This window comes from Falco naumanni, chromosome 5 (assembly GCF_017639655.2).
Source record: "Falco naumanni isolate bFalNau1 chromosome 5, bFalNau1.pat, whole genome shotgun sequence".
Classification (NCBI taxonomy): domain Eukaryota; kingdom Metazoa; phylum Chordata; class Aves; order Falconiformes; family Falconidae; genus Falco; species Falco naumanni.
Window position 1 is genome coordinate 56,830,998 of NC_054058.1, and position 17,591 is coordinate 56,848,588.

General features: G+C 38.0%; 1 protein-coding gene across 1 annotated transcript in view; it reads left to right on the plus strand.

Moving 5' to 3' along the window:
• Nucleotides 1-12,090, plus strand: part of RAP1B (RAP1B, member of RAS oncogene family) — a 32,849-nt gene extending 20,759 nt beyond the window's left edge. Inside the window, exons 4-8 of the mRNA XM_040594973.1 lie at nt 2,279-2,335; nt 3,759-3,899; nt 7,041-7,184; nt 8,785-8,900; nt 10,846-12,090. Of these exons, the coding sequence (XP_040450907.1) occupies nt 2,279-2,335; nt 3,759-3,899; nt 7,041-7,184; nt 8,785-8,871 (429 nt within the window). The 3' untranslated portion in view covers nt 8,872-8,900; nt 10,846-12,090. The remainder of the gene's footprint in view (nt 1-2,278; nt 2,336-3,758; nt 3,900-7,040; nt 7,185-8,784; nt 8,901-10,845) is intronic.
• Nucleotides 12,091-17,591: the final 5,501 nt, after the last annotated feature.

A 17,591-nucleotide genomic window follows, 5' to 3' on the forward strand; every position in this document is an offset into this window, starting at 1 on the left:
GCAAACACAGTGGGCTGTTAGTTTCTCTCTTCCTATCTTTGGCGTGACAGGCTGAAAGGTCTGACTCTGCTTGCATCATCTTGAATCTCCATATTGCTCGCTTTTCAGTTTTAGCTGAGACCGTGATTAATATTCCATACTGAGATAGTTTAAGTCTGGACTGCTACTAAAAGAGTTAACCATTTCGTGAGGCAGATTGGGTTTTGGCTGTGTCAATTTCTTAATCTTCTTTTTTTAGCTGAATTACTTTTCAGATACATTGATAATCTGATGTAGCTCACCATGTGGCCACAAAAATGCCAGTGTCTATACAAGGGAGGCAAGATGCACAAACCCAAGATGGGAATGGGCAAAAACTGCAGGACCTCCTCTTTCAGGACTGGACTACATTTATATTGGTATAAAGAGACTGCATTAACAGCCATTGCAGCTTACAGTCACCAGAATCTTTTCTGAACAGAAGAGGAATTAGCAAGAGCAAAATGATAATTTCAGACTTGTTTTCTTTGACCTCTTAGAAATCTGTACGCTGGAAAAATCCTAGTCTGTTTTAAGCATGTGGGCTTCCAGCCAAAGCTAGAGCTCTTATTAAAGAGGCAACAGCAGCAACAAATTCTGTATAGCCACTTACTTTTTCTGTATTAGAGGAGCAGGAATTTTGGACCCTGGCCCAGTGTTTGGTGCAGGCCTTTGCTGGGTCAGGCCCAGTAAATTACTCCAGAAATATTCACAAGCTGTACTACAGTGGAAATGTTTCCTTTGTTATATATTTACATTCTTCAGGTCATACTAGATTCATGATGTTTGCTGGGTGGATTTTTTTCCACAGGTTGTTTCTGTGGAGCCTGAAAAAGTAAAGCCATCTTAAGAAATTTCGCCCTTTGCTTTTTTTTTTGCTTTTTGCACACACACCTCCTCCCCCTCCCCCCCCAGCGCAAAGATCTTATAATGCTCCTTTCAGGTTTGGTCCTGAAATGACTAGGAATATCTCTGTGTATTCTTTTCAAATCGGCTATTCTGTTGAAGGAAGCCTTGCTTAAATCTGGACAACACTTTATGCAGTTGTTTTCTTCCCCTGACTGTTAGTTACAATTCTGTCTTGCTTCTTGACTTGAGTGACTTTAAAATATATTGGTTTGGCAGTTGCAATTCTATACTATTAATGTTAAATCTAATTTTGTAATATTTGAAGTTGAGAAGACATGGCTTGAAGTACTTTGTCTATAACTACATTGAGCATGAAGTCTTGAAATTTGATGCCTTGGTTTACTCCCCAAATATTTCTTTATAAAGAGAATAGATGCTGTTTAACTAGCTGAATAACTTTGTCAGCAATACATACTAAAGTAGTGGTTGTTGAAGGAATCTCCATCTCTAGGGGATTTGGGGGAGTTGTGAGAGGAGTGGAAATATGCCTCTTCCCAGCACCACCACACACACACACCCGCCCCCAAATCTAGATACAAAAGAAAAGCTCAAAGTTATACTAGTGATAATGCATACACTGGGAATAGGGGACACAAAGTTCTTTCTGGGTGCTGATCTGCCAACTAAAAATTTTACATGCAAATGGAAATATATTAACAGCTTGGAAAAATAATAAGAAATTGTGGATAGCATGCTTGAAACAGCTTGAGGGCATTTCCATGTCTTTTGCTGCCCTTGCAGGCTTGTGGGATTTTTTTGAAGTAGAAACTAGATAAAGGAACTCTGAAATATATGAAGAAATTGATCTAGCTTCTTAAACCTTCTGGGTTTTTTTCTAAGTTTTTCTAAGCTGGATCAGTTTCCTAATTAGTATCACTAAAAGCTTGTTTTGGGGACAGCACCCTTAGTTATTTGCTTGGTTTATTGTTTGCTGTGTGCTACTTGCACTCTTGTTCATCTGAATTACTATTAAATGAGCATTAATATACCAATCCAAGTTTCTAGCTTTCACTTGTACTTTTCTGTGAATGATCCCTGAAACAAGTAGAAATTGTGTGAGTTGCTGATAACAATCATTACAAATTTAGTGGTCTCCTTTTGAATAATCAAAAATTCTTGATCACTTTGCAAAGTGATTCTTGGCTGCTGACTTTGCTTTTGAAAATGTCATTAGGGCTTTTTGAAAGGCTTCTTCCTGCTGTTTTCAAAGTGTATATCCATATGAACTACTTTAGCCATTATGTTGCTTTGTGCATTATGAATTTGCTTATAAAAATCACACAATTCCTGGTGTCTTTGGAGGGGGGGTTGCAAGAAGAAGAATTCTAACCGCATTTTTCTCTCTTAACAGCAAGTTGAAGTAGATGCACAACAGTGTATGCTTGAAATCTTAGATACTGCAGGAACGGTATGTCAGACTTCCTGAAATATTGACGTACAGTGTTAAAAATCATCAAAAGCTGTAGGGATGTAAATGGTGACATGTTTCCTTCCTTATTCTCTAAGGAGTAACTGTGATTGGTGTATTGGATTAAAGGATGTTCTTTAACATAGTGGTATTTAAACAAAACTTGAGTATGGCATCAGAAATGAATTGCAGGTTTCTTGTGAGTTGATGTTCTGTAATAGGGGAAACACGAGACCGAGCATTTTAAGATTGTGCTGCTTTCAAGTTTATATTGCCCAGAGAAATTTATGCCCAATAGTTACTCAGGTTTGATTTCTGTTGCTGTAGAGAATATGTGCTTTCTTCTCATCTCCTTTTTCTTTTGTGTGTAAGATGTACTCTGACATTGGGATAAAAATCGCTTTAGTCAGCTTATGGGAACTCAAAGCATGGGGTTTATGTGGACCCTTTGCATACTGGTCAGGTTTTTCTCTATCTTGTTACAAAATTACTGAAACCAATAATTTCCTTCATTGATTCCAATGAGCATAAGCTCAAGACCCTTAGAGTGTAATGTGTTCTCTGAACTGTAATAGTACTCTGGTCCAATAATAATAATAACTTAATTTAAACTCCTTACTAGAGTAAGGCCATGTAAAACTATAGCAAGGTGGAGTGGCTGTTCTCAAAATAAATTGCACTTTTCATGTGATGTACAGTAAGGGACTTGGTGAGTGATTGATCAGGCACAAGATAGCAGTCATCAGTGTGAGAAAGGCAAATGCTATTCCACAGTCATTACTGGTGAGAGTTTTCAAATGGTGAGAAGTCCTAATGCTGCTGTGCAGTGCACCAGCAGCTCTTAATATGCAGTATCATAGTTGTCACCGAAGGCTAGGAAATGTGGCGAGTCTGTTGAGTGTCTTCATCCTATAGTCAATCTCCTTGAAAATTAAAGTGGAATCTGATACAGGCAAGTGCCTAGACTACAAAATGGAGGCTGAAAAGTGATGCGTTTATTTTTTGATGCATTTTAAAGAACAGTCAGGAGATGGGGAAGAAGTTGGTATGTAAGGAGAGATTCAGGAGGAATCGTAACTTCTGTAGTCTACAGATTACACTTCATTTTCTATTGCACCTTTCCTCTCTTAAGAAATCACTCTAGTTTCTGTGCTGTTTTTCCCAGAGTATACCCCTTGGCAATATCTAGATGTTGTTCAGCTACCCCACAGATACTGTCCTAAACTTAAGATTTCTTTAAAAGCAGTTTGGTTTATTGTAATATTTATAGTCGAACGGTTAAATACTGGTCAATTTAAAGGTGGGGAGGGAGGGGGCACAAATGCATCATACTTGTGGATCCATTTGGGACCTGAAGTGTATTGTAGTTTGTGCAATGAAAAGTGCAGATTGAATGCAATATCTGTATCTTTTTTAATTACAGGAACAGTTTACAGCAATGAGAGACCTATACATGAAAAATGGACAAGGTTTTGCATTAGTATATTCCATCACAGCACAGTCCACTTTTAATGATTTACAGGATCTAAGAGAACAGATTCTTCGAGTCAAAGACACTGATGATGTAAGCATCTCTAAAAATGCTCAATACTTACGTTTAGAGTTTTCATTACAGATGTTGTAATATATACACTGTGAATCAGATAGCTTCCAAGCTTGAAATTAAGACACAAATCAACCAGCATAATACAGAAAGGCAAACTGGAGAAATTCTAATTTCTCATGTGTCACATAGAGAATTGTCTTTTTAATCTCTTCCTTTAAAAGGCTCCATCTGAAACTGTATGTAACCTTGTTCTCTAATACTGTAGAAAACATTTCTAAAGCAACTCTATTCTTGCCTCAGTAGCAATGTACATTTAAAGAAAACCCTACGGTTTTAATTTGTCTTCAATATGCTTACTGTGTATGGTATTTTAAAAGAACAAAATTCTAAGTTCTTATGGAAGACAATACTGTGAGCTTAAAAGCTGCGTAACGTGCAAGTTTAATATTTCGTGTATACGTTTGCAAGTAAGTTTGGTCATCCTATTTCTACACAATTTTGATATGCACCTCAGCATTTTTAAAGATACAAAGTGAGGCTAGGACATTCCAGATTATAATTGATTAAAAAAACCACTGTGGTTGTAGGAAGCAAATGCTCCATCCCTTAATAAAAGTAAGAATGGTATTTCAAATGTGAAACAGCGCTAAGAGCGTGTTTTTAACAGAAACACCTTGTAGGTTGTAGCCATTGGGCAGGAAAATCCTCCTTTGGGGGAGGCTGGGGGGGAAGCAAGCAGTTTTAAAGTGTGCCCATCTCATTTAAACTGTGCTCATGGAAACTTTCATGCCCTCCTTAATGCATGTACCCATATATGCTTCTGCTGTCAGCAGATGTGGGATGTAGTAAATGTGTGGTGGGCTGACCCTGGCTGTGTGCCAGGTGCCCACCAAAGCTGCTTTGTGACTCTGCTCCTCAGCTGGACATGGCAGAAGAAAAATATAACTACAAGCTCATGGGTCAGGATAGGGACAGGGAAACATCACTTGCCAATTACTGTCACAGGCAGAACAGACTCAACTTGGGAAAATCAGTTTAACTTACTACCATTCAAATCAGAGTAGGATAATGAGAAATAGAACCAAAACTTAAAACCACCTTCCCTCCCGCCCTTCCCTTCTTCCTGGGTTTAACTTCATTCCGGAGTTCTCTACCTCCTCCCCGCTAGCAGTGCATGGGCACAGGAAATGGGGGTTGTGGTCAGTTCATCACACGTTGTCTCTGCTGCTCCTTCCTCCTGACACTCTTCCCTTGCTCCAGCATTGGGATCCCTCCCATGGGAGACAGGTCTCCACAAGATTCTCCAACAGGAGTCCTTCCCACGGGCTACAGTTTTTCACAAACTGCTCCAGCATGGGTCCCTTCTGTGGGGTGCAACCCTTCAGGAACAGACTGCCCCAGCGTGGGTCCCCAGCGGGGTCGCAAGTCCTGCCAGCAAACCTGCTCCAGTGTGAGCTCTTCTTTCCACAGGGCCACAGGTCCTGCCAGGATCCTGCTCCGGCGCAGGCTTCCTGCAGGCCACAACCTCCTTTGGGCATCCACCTGCTCTGGCATGGGGTCCTCCATGGGCTGCGGGTGGACATCTTCCACCATCATGGACCCCCATGGGCTGCAGGGTCACAGCCTGCCTCACCAAGGGCTTCACCACAGCCTGCAGGGGAATCTCTGCTCCAGCACCTGAAGCATCTCATTCCCCCTCCTGCACTGACCTGGGTGTCTGCAGAGTTGCTGCTCTCCAGATTCTCACTTCTCTCTTCAGCTGCAGTTGCCCTTGCACATTCCCCACCCCACGCCCCTTCTTAAATATCTCATTCAGAGGTGCTACTACCATCACTGATGGGCTCAGTCTTGGCCAGGGGTGGTTCCATCTTGGAGCTGGCTGGCATTGGCTCTACCCATAGGGGAAGCTTCTAGCAGCTTCTTACAGAAGCCACCCCTGTAGTGCCCCCACCTTGCTATGCAAACCTGATACATAATGTTTCAGGGAAGTTCATTGGGACTTTTGTAATGCAAACCACACTGCAGTTTCTTAATCATAAGTATTTGCAGGTCTTGTCTATGTTCAGCAGATTTCTTCTAGAAGTGATTTATTGCCAGTTATCACAAATGTAGCTCAAAAGGGGATAGTATTGAAATTGCGTGTACCTTTCGCATCCAGAACCTACCAAGTTACAGCCTTGTTTAGCATCAGATTAATTTTGTACACTAAAATCAAGATAAATGTGATGATATCTGAAACCTTAGTTCACATGGTATATTATTTATGTTCACTAGCATAAGCTTTCTTTGGTAGTATTTCCTTGGAATTGTATTTCTTTTTAGAACACTCCCCTCAGTCTTGAAAGCCATTCCATAGTGTCAGGAGAAAGATAATAAGCTTTAAGTTACAAGCTTTCACCAGATTTTCCATTAAGTTTTTCCTGTGCCAAAGCTGAGGCATGACTTGCCTTCTCAGTGGGAGGAAATTAAATGGTCAAAATATTGTAAACCTTTTTTTAGCACTTGAATTTGGAAGAAATGTAGCTATGTCCTTAAATTAGTAAAAAGAAGTTTAAAAAAAACCCAAACAACTTTGTATGATTACCTTCTCTTGCCGCAAAGGTCAATTCAGCATTTTCTGTCATTGGTAATTTTGTTAAGGTAGCATGTTTCTTTCCTGTGTGGGCGCCAGCTTCCTAAGAAGAACTGTGTGAGCAAACTGCTCTTGAAAAGAGTGCAGATACGCTGGAAGTAGAGGAATGGTGAAAGGAGCTTTAGTGTTGTTCATTGTGCTACCCGCTATAGGCCTCTTTTTCCAGGATTTCTGAACACTTAAAAATCTGGTAGCAGATTCTTCAGTAGACGTGACGCCTCAAACATCTAGAAATGAAATTTCGTTAGGTCACCTAGAAGATGTGAAATGCGCTCAATTGGCAGTGTACTGAATCCTCAAACCATTCCCACCACCATCTGACCAAACAGCAAGCAAAGAATGCAGTTACTTTGATTTTAAGATTAAAGTATCACAGAACTGTAAACTTAATTTTCAGTTATATCAGAGCTTGATTATTCTGGAAGTCAGGATCCTCTAAGGATTCAGATAAGATTTTAGGTGTGTATTCACATTGTGCCTTCCCAAAATCTTAATGATTTTTTTGCTGGTACTAAATTGTTTTTTAGGTGCCTATGATTCTGGTTGGCAATAAGTGTGACTTGGAAGATGAAAGAGTTGTGGGAAAGGAACAAGGTCAGAACCTAGCAAGGCAATGGAATAACTGTGCATTCTTAGAGTCTTCTGCAAAATCAAAGATAAATGTTAATGAGGTAAGGCCCATTACCTGTGCGGGGGGAGAGATGGCAAGGACAGAAGGATGGGGATGCTGTTCTAGTAACCAAATATTTACAGTTTGTCAAGGAAGAATGATTAACAATCCATGTAATGGACAAAAACTGTACCCTACTATTGTGAGAATGTGAGATGTATCAACTGAGAATGTACTGCTAAACTACTTTTTTAAGAGTGAAGTCCTTAATACTATTTAATTGAAGTTATTTCGTATTACATAATTTGAGATAGTAAGAACAAGAACTCTCAAGGTTTTTGTCAAAACTAACAGCTCTGTAAATAAAAAATTGGGCAAAAGCCTCTTCGCTTTCTAGCTACTTATTTAGCACGAGCTGACTGATCAAATATGCATTTTTTGGGACTTGCCATGGCACATGCCTTCTTATCCAGTGGGGGTGCCAGCATAAAAAAAGGATGCAAAAATTTTTACAGAAAGAAGCTGTGTCAGTATTTACATTTCTGGAACAGCTTGAATTTTATGATAAACTCTACAGTGCATTGTGTCTTCTGGAAAATGTTGGCCATATCAGTCAAGTTGAAAGGGCCTCTGCAAGACTTGCATGTAATCAAAAGAATATGGTGGGTTTAAGCACAGCTGATTTTTCTTAAAATGAGTAATGTGTATTTAATTATTTGGGAATTCCTGAAAGCTATTCAGTTTTTCTTAAATACAAATTAATTGTCTTAACTATATAAAAGTCATATGTTTAATAAACTAGAACTTACTTCCATCAAATGCTAAAAGCCCTTCTTGGAATGTTTGCTGCTTTGCAGCCAGTGCTTAGGAAACTGCTAAGACGGTTTTAGTATAAGCACTTCCTTGATTTAGGAGATGCAGAAATAATTGGAACAATGTCAATTATGAATGAAACAGATGCTGTTTAATTGTAGTATGTAGACTTGTCTTACATTAGCCTTTCAACAAAATAATGTTCTAATTAGAATTCTAGGAGACTCAAAGTGTGAGTGAGTCTCGTACATGAATTACTTCTCTAGGAAATGTTACGCTTATGTCATGCTGCAGTCCTAGAGAGGCTGCTAAATTAATTCTGTGGACTTCAGTATTTTTAAAATATCTGGAAAAGCATGATCTCATTCAAAAAAGGGAGACTATTACTGAATACACATTGTACTTGAGTTACCATGAAAATGTGTAGTTAAAACATAATAAAACTTACTTTATAAAAAATATCCTTAGAGTGATTTGAGTTAAAGAAAGCTGTGCCCTGTTTCTTGACCTCAGTGCTAAATTGCAAAGTAACAGCATATAGTAGTTGATCGCTATGGCATGTATCGTGCATGTTCAGATTAACTTAACCCAGAGGTTAAATAGATGTGGATTACAGATGCCTCTTCAATTGGCTTCATTGAAAGTGGAAAACCCTTGGCAGACAATTATCTTAAACAGAAAAAAACCCCAGGTATTAATTAAGCATACAATGTAACTTTCTGGCTTTGATAACTAAATATTTACAGGGGTTCTTGTGTACGTGAGTACATTATGTGTGAAGATTCAAGGCTTAAGGTTATGAGAGAAGCCTCTTAATTCCAATAACCAACTGATTTTATTTTTCACAGATCTTTTATGACCTTGTGCGACAAATTAACAGAAAAACTCCAGTGCCTGGAAAAGCACGCAAAAAGTCATCATGTCAGCTACTTTAATACATAGTTGTACTGTAGCTCTGAGCCAGGTAAACCTTTTAAAATTGTCTGTGTATTACGTCTATTAAAAACAAACAAAACAAGAAAAAACCAAACCTAAACAACTGTGGTAGCTGTTGATGCAGAATAGCATTGAAATTTCTTGATTTACATTATCATAAAAATTTTTAAGGTCTTCATTTTGCCTTTCCAAAGTCAGAACTACAAATAGGTGCAAGATATACTGCTCACACTAGCATCTTTTTTTTTTTATATATATATAAGATTTAATGTGTTGGTAGAGCCAGATTAACGGTGGTGTTCCAATAGTTCAGAACTTTAGCGTTTGGAAACAGGGGTGGTTTTTTTAAAGGCTGATCAAATATACTGGTCAGGAACGCACGCTGTAAAATATTGCAGTTTGCATGTTAAAATATCACTTTCTGCTTTGAACTCCTGAATATATCTGAATGATGTCATAAGAATTTAGCTTGCTTTCTTTGAGCTACATGGGTATTTCACAGACTCTATTGTGATTAGTACATTTGGAAGAGAATCATGAAGTGATCATTGTAACACTACAAATATTTGACCTGGAGCTGTTGGTTACTAGATCAATTTCTTACTCATTGGCAGTTGGCTAATGTTCTACATGACTAAATCCATGCTTTAAGAATGCTGCTGAAGGCTCATTCAAGCAAGCTCCAGCCTGCTCTTCAAGCAAGCCTTTTCAGAAGTTAGTCAGCAGGCATGGGTTTTTTTCTGCAACATGTTCTAGGGCAGCTTGTTTCCTTCTTTCTACCTCCAAGCCTCAGTGTGGGCCGAGGTCTCCCTTGATTGACCTGACATCATGCAGATTGCCTGTTCATAGAACTGAATGGGGGGTTGGAAGGAATCTTAAAGATTATCTAATTCCAAACCCCCTGCCATAGGCAGGGACACCTTCCACTACACCAAGTTGTTCAAAGCCCCATCCAGCCTGGCCTTGAATGTTTCCAGGGATGGGGCATCTGCAACAACCTGTTCCAGTGTCTCATCACCGTCACAGTAAAGAATTTCTTCCCAATATTTAATCTAAATCTGCCCTCTTTCAGTTTAAAGCCATTCCCCCTTGTCTGAATTTGCTACAGGCCCTGCTTAAAAGTCTGCCCCCATCTTTCTTATAAGCCCCCGTTATATGTTGAAAGGCAGCTGTAAGGTCTCCCCAGAGCCGCCTCTTCTCCAGGCTGAACAACCCCAGCTCCCCCAGTCTGTCTTCATAGGAGAGCTGCTCCAGCCTCTGATCATCTTTGTGGTCCTCCTCTGGACTCGCTTCAACAGGTCTATGTCCTTTTTATGTTTTATGTATGTTCATCTTGATTCCTTTTGATTTTACTGGACATATGGTGGTTCTGTTGCTTCAGTGCTATAATCCATTATTTTGTTCTGATAGACTTATTTGTTATGTCCTACCAGGATGCTCCAGTATTTCACTGTCATAAATTTTTTACTTTTATTAATATTCAGATAGTGCCATGTTTAACTATTTTTGGTATTGGTATTAAAACTAACTTAATTTGAACAACTTGAATCCGTTCAAAGCAAAACTGAAAGAGTTCTAAAAGCATTAGCTGAGGATGGCAGGAATGGCTGCCTTATTTCTTTAACAGGGCTTTTGGTTCAGGAGCTTTGATCCTCCAAATGTGTTTTTGCTTTTAAAGCTACTGGAACTGTCATACAGTAAGCAAAACCAGTTCTATCCATCAAATACTACTTCCACAAGTAGTTCCAAGTTCATCTTGGATTACTATATGCATCCCAATTAAGTTTTACTAGTTGAGGTAGACTGTTACTTTTATGTGTATGGTAGAAATTATGTTAGTAGGGGAGAAGTAATAAGATTATTTTCGAAGTCTGTTTGCTCAGAACTTCGCTAGTTCCTACTTTAGTTCCTTTAACTAAAGAACCATGACAAATAGTTGTTCCTAAGACTAACATCTTGTTTTGTTGTTACAGGTCTGAAGAACTGTTGCCCAATTCAACAGTGCCAGCATTCCAACTTTATTAAACCTACCAACATCTTAAATGGACTTTCCTGTGGTGGTACCCTTTAAGAAATGGATGAAAGCTACTACATCAGTTTGCACATTCTAATCACTTTCCAGTGTCATGAGAGATTTTTACTTATAAATATTCTAAGTGTATGCAACTGGTAAAACCAGAGCCTACATCCAGTATTACTGATAAGAGACATTGTTCATCCACCAATGTTGTACATGTATGAAAACTGTGTACTGTATACTTCAACAACCCCCACTTTCTATTGGAGAGTACAATAATGTAAATCCTAAAAGCACCACTATTTTAGCATAATAAAAGAAAGTCCAAAGAGCTCCTATATAGACTACTCCAGATAACTTTGCTTCATCGGTATTTGTAGCTTATTGTAACTTTTTTAAAGAAATACAGGATCATCATCATCATCATCGTATTGTACAAAAGCGCTTTGATTAACACAACAGCTATATAGTTTTTTAATTTTAGGAAAAACCTGTGGAGACAGTGATCTAGTCTTTAAGAATCCTTTCAGTATAACGTCTGACTAAAGACATGGCCTTTAATATCTGTTGGGAAGGAAATGTCCAGACTTTTCAACCTTTTATTGTATGTTTCCTTTTCCTTGTTTACATAGGGAACAATGTTTATAGTTGTGTGTACAGTGGGGGTCTACAACAAGAAGTGTATATTTTAAAACAATTTTTTAATGATTTAACAATTTTTTGTAAATCATTTTCGGGCTTCTGCAGCTGTAGATTCTCACTGTGAATTCCCTTGCTTGCTCATGCATAAGTGTATTTGCAATACCAAATATACAGGTTTAGTACTTTTGCCTGTTAGTGATTGTTTTACATGTGTAACGTTTTGGTTGAGATGTTAAATGGTGGAAGAGTACTGTGGATGTGAATGTGGGAAGTAATTTTAATCATGTGTAATTGGTCACAGGGCCTAAGTTGCAGTAATTAACTTTTGCTGATTTATTTAACAATGCCTTGTTGCTTTGTATGCATTAACGTTTGGGTGTAAAGATTGTGTGTATATCCAACAGGGAGCCACAGTATTTAAATTGACCAACCTAATGTTACAACTGCTTTGAGGTGGCCAAATGTAAACTAAAAGCCTTAATTAAAGTGGTGCAATTTTGTATGACTTAGCATCAGTAGTTCAATAAATTTGGATTGCCATGCAAGGGCTTGCATTACAGTTATATACTACTGGAATGTTTTCTGTTTTAGTAGTGGTAGTAAATACTGATTTCTTTAAATCTCTTGCGCAGTGCAGATTCATACATCTTAGGATGAAAAGGAACTACTGTGACTTTGTCTTCTGCCACAGATATTTCATCTAATGCCATCCCATGTGCCAGGGTGGATGAATTTCAGACTGAATCAAATTCCATTAGCAGTTTTGGACTTGGAATATTCCAAGTTCTAACATAAGGGAAAGTCTAACAGAAAAGTATGTCTTCAAAGGTTAGACTATCAGTGGCTGTTTTGGGAACTTGAAAATTTGTTGCTTGCTATTTTCCTTCTTTCCAGGAAGAATTCATTGTTAAAATTGACTTAGTGTAGCTAAAAAAAATTCTCTTGGGGAGGAATACATCATTTTTTCTGCATGATTAAACCATATTTGTTTAGTTTCAAGGAAATCTGCAGAAGAGCATTCTTTTGGTATTGAGGGTAGAGTTTTGCAGACTTCAAATATCTGTTAACACTGTTGGACTGTGAAGTGGAATGCATGGACTGTGGATGATTTCCTGATTTTGGCAGTGTTGCTGAAAATTAATGGCACACCCAAATACTTGGTACCTCCTGTTTCACTGGCACAGAATTATCAAAGCTTGTTCTAATCCATTCCTGCAAATTCAATCAGATTAGGTTAGCTAATACCGGTAAGCTTTGAGATAGTTTACATTGCCCAAAGTGAATTAAGGAGCCCAGCTGATCCTTCCTGCTGGTAATATCATCAGTCATCACCACTGTTTAATGGAGGTAATACACTCTTAACTGTGCAGAGTCAGGGTTAAGACTGAAATTCCTTTTTATTTATCATCGGAAACTAGAACATGTGGTTGATGATCCACATAAATATCTCTTTTGGTACTATGCATCCTGATTGGTCCCCAGAGTAGATGAGACTGGAGCACTAGATGCTCTAGTTCTTTTTTTCACTAGGTACCTTCCTCCTTGATGAGCTAATCAGTATTTTTCCTCCCTTCATTTTCAACCTGCTTATTCAGGTCTTATAACACTTTTATGTCCCAATTGTCCTTTTATCAGTGTTTTTTTTAATGTCTTTTCCAGGCAGCTATATGGTGGGAGGGAGAGAAAATGCTTTGATAATATCAGAGAGGGGACCCTGGCCTGGGTCTTCATGTCCAGCCAAAGAGTACCAATTACAGGGAACATCAGGCTTTGTCTTGAAAGCCCTGTACTAAAGCATTCTTGGTTGCTCTGTGGAATAGTAAATGTACAGTTCCTCAGCGTTAGTCAGTTCAATCAAACCCCAGGGAAGCAAAATTTTCAGGAACTCTAGGCTTTACCATCTGAAAGATTGTGCTAAAAAAAGTTAAATACCCTACCCCCCTATATTTAGAATTTAGGTCAGATTTGTAAAGCAAATGCATAATAACCCAGGTAATGCTGACACTCCAGCGTTTTTCTCCTTGAAAACTTAGGCAAGCTTCAAGGGAGCAGTGTCCTGGTTGTTAAAGGGAAAGAAGATGCATGACAAAATGATGCTGAGGAAGTAATGGACATGAAGCGTAAGGAAAAACACATGAAAAATTTCTTCCTATCTAACTAATTGCGGCATAAGAAGCTGTTCCCGCTGAGGAAGTGAACAACCAGTTCCCCCCAGGAACTGGAACTATGTAAGCGGTTACTAATTCTAGAAAAGAATCCTGTCTGCTGAAACTTTTGAACAAACTTAATATCTTCAGGATAACTGCTTTGTGTACCAACGCTTAAGAAGTTCACGCTTGAACTACTTGTACAGAAACAGAACACTTCTTATAAAGCTTTGGATGAAAACATGCATAATTCATATTTTGAGAATTAATGCAGTAATTTTCAAAATTTAGTGTTAATACACATGTATTACTGCTTGTAAAGTTATCTGTGCTTACAGTGCACACAGAGGTTGTGACTGCTGTATTTCCACCCTAATCTGACACTGGTATATATATCAGTATTTAAATGTCTGAGCTTTCTGTGGAAGAAGTAATGTTTATGTCCTGAAATATAGAAGTATTATTTAATGGAATTGCACTCCTCATAGAACTCTTCCTTGCAGTGTAAGTAAGAATACCATACCTTATTCCTAATGCCCTTTTTCATTCTTGAATTCTGTGAAATGAATGTCTACTTACTTAATTTACAAGAATATTTTAAGACATTGCAAGATGTTTTCAGATGTCCAAATGAACTAACTGTAAACTCAAACTACTACTGCTCTTCTGCATAAGAGAACAGTCCAGTTCTCAACAGAACTTCTGGAAACAGTATTGTAGAGTTAGGTATCAAGTTTGTTTCATAACGTGTACTAATATTGCAATGCTAGAAATTGGAGGTAGGAGGATTTTGGAATTTGCATTAAGCTGCGTTTTTTTTCTGGTGTAAACAGAGTTGCAGTTTCCTCATGGGTGAACACTAACATGAGGATTTTCTTATAAAATTCTCTAAACAAGCTATGGATTAATCGAACTTAATTGTTATTTTTCCCCTTCTAATCTTTGCCGGTATTGGGCAAAGATTCAACTTGGGGTGAAATTCTGCCACAATACTGTAATAGTTCTAGGTAGACTTCAGTTTAGATATACCAGCAATAGAAAAGTTATTTCTAAATTTGAATGATCAAAAATAGTAGTTTATATACAGCTGTCGGTAGCACTCCTTGAATTGTAAAATGGAGATGCAGCTAAGCATCGGCATAGACAGAAAACTCTTTGTCCAGTTGCAAACTGCTGTCCCAAGAGCATTAAGCTATACTTCAATTTATAGCTTTTATTTTGTGTGTGTATGGACAGGAGAATAAAAGCAAAAAAAAAAGTTGCTCAAATATGTAACGAAGTGCAGTTGCATGTAGCATAAGAGAAGCAGGGCTCTTAACCAAATTAGGTTCTTATTTCTGTCTCAAGCACCTTACACCGTTCTTTGAAAAGTTTATGAACAACTTGGAGATTCATAGAACCTAATTTAACTTCTCCTTTCTGTAAAGTAAACTTTGGAATGATATATTTGTTGCAAACTTTACATTCTTAGTCTGGAACTAATGTTGTTTTGTAGTCTTGATTTTGTCCTCAGTGTTGCAATACCTGGGATTCAAACAACATATAAATGTGAATTTTCCTTCTTTTTTTCTGTCTGGGGGGTGGGGTGGGTGTTATGGTTTTTTAAAAATAACCTCCAAAACCATTCATTTTTTGGAATTTTGAATGATCAAGTAGAGAGTGGCTTCCTGTCTTCAATGAGATGTTCTTTAGGGAGAGATTTGTGAATGGAGAAAGGAATGTCTTCGTAATTCCACTGTACTTACTTCAGCCTCAAAAAGTATTAGTTCTGCTGAATAACAAACTCTACAGTTTCATTTTTTAAGAAAAAGTTCACTGCCACCGGGATTTTATGTTTGTTTTTTCTTTGAGGTTCTGACTGGAGTGAACTACTTCATTTGAAAGCTATTGTAATTTCTAATTAATTCATGTAATATCTTTTGGCAAGTGTAAACTTGAAGGGAGGCGACATTTCTGTAATCTGGGGATAATGAGTGAAATTAGAGTAGAAATTATCCCTTCTTTCATCAGTATACTTTACCTTTTGATACCACGTTGCATTTTTACCTTACACTTCTAAATCTAGCAGTGAAGAGGCAGTATCTTCACTCCCCTAGTAAGTACAAAAATCTGCATGTGAAATCACAGCTCTCATAAACTGGGTTTACTGCTTGTAACATGCCCAACACAACAAAAGCCCTTGGCACTACTGTCATGATTTTCAGACACAAATAAAATCACAGTTACAAATGTGTCTCTCATTTCTAATAAAAAGGGGGGTTTAGCTTAGCTTTCTCAATAGGAGTAGGCATAGGAATCAATTTGTTTAGGATAAAACCCCCAGCAAACGTTAATTTGAGTGTCAACACAGGTATTTTAATACTAAGCAAGCACATAAATGCTGTAGGTAATTTTTTGAGTATTTAATTTAAAAAGAAAAAACAACAAACTTTCATTACATTTTCATTTTTAGAAGTGAGAAATTGCACACTTCCAGGAATGTGTTTCAGCTACAAAAATGTGGGATAAACTATGAGCTTTCTTCCTTCTCTTTCAAAAAGGCAAGGTATAGTGTCAGTGTCAAGGTTTTCTTTGTTCTGAATGCAGTTGTGATGCTATTGCAGATTGCGCAAGAACTTTGTTGTGCTCTTGCTTTTGATAGTTCTGAATTAAGGCTACAGTTTTGTATGTGCAGATGTCATTATACAGCTTAGCAGTGCATCAGGGCAAGTCATTTGATTTGTGAGTTGTCTATATTAAAACATTTTGTAAAGGGTAATTGGAGTTTTGAGTTAGTTTACTTGTTTTATTTTAATCTAGTATATCCTGAACTTTAACCTAGTATACTCTGTAAACCCCACTAACTTCATAGAAAGCTGGTAGGGAGCAGAGGAATCTTGGGCATTGGCGATAAATATGCTGTGTTTCTGTGTTAGTTGTGGTAGCTGCTGAGTTGGCTTTGCTTGTCCTGCCTCTAAGTATGGAGTATTACTACCCCTTGTGATATTCTGACAATATGGCTGCAGTTAGGATTACTGTTGATGCAAATACGCGAAACTTAAGATGGATTTATAGTCTTTGATTAAAAATTAAATTCAGAGTCCTTCATATCACTGAAAAATTTACATCCCCTTCTACTTGGAAATGCAAGATGCTTGCATAAGATTTTCAGTTTTTTCTTTTTTTCCTTTTCTTCCCTTTGTTTTAGATAAATACGAAGTAGGATGCTAGACAAAAAACACTAGTCTGAAAACACCTCCAGGTTTTTGCCCTGTCCTGTTCTACCCACCTCCCTTGTCTCCTTAGCGGAGCTAACTTGAAGCCTCTAAAATGCTTCCCCACCGTGCACTTAAAAAGGCTGTATCTACAGAGACAGGTTCTCTCAAGGGCCACAGATCTTGTGTATTCTATTACAGGTTTGGTTGGCTGGGTAGTTTTAAAGCACGCATGCTGCCTTCTTAATTTCTCTTCAGCCTTATTTCTTTTGCTTTGTTCTCATCTGTTGTTACTCAAATAAACTTTAGGCAGCATGCAAAGGAAGCGTTTTCTCTGGCGTCATTGCATCTCTCATTTGTCTACACTTCTGCCCTGAGAAAGGGCTAGCCCAAGAGTGTGAGCTGCCGGTGAAGAATTGAACCAGATATTATTTTGTGCGTTAGTCTCCTTGAATTTCCCACTGCACTACAGAGACAATAGTGCTACGCTTTTTTGTGAGGCTAGGTCAAGAGGTAAATTCTATTAAATATGTCATAGTGACTTAGGATACAATAGTTCCTTTAATATTCTTTTAGTTTTCTGCCATAATGAAGGCTGTTACCTTCGCTTGTGCTTTCATGAATAGCCTCCATGATAGAAGGACAACTTCATTTTTTTTTACATCCCAAACTAAATTTCCTGAGTGACTAATCTACTGTCTAAGGGTCTTCTGCTTGCT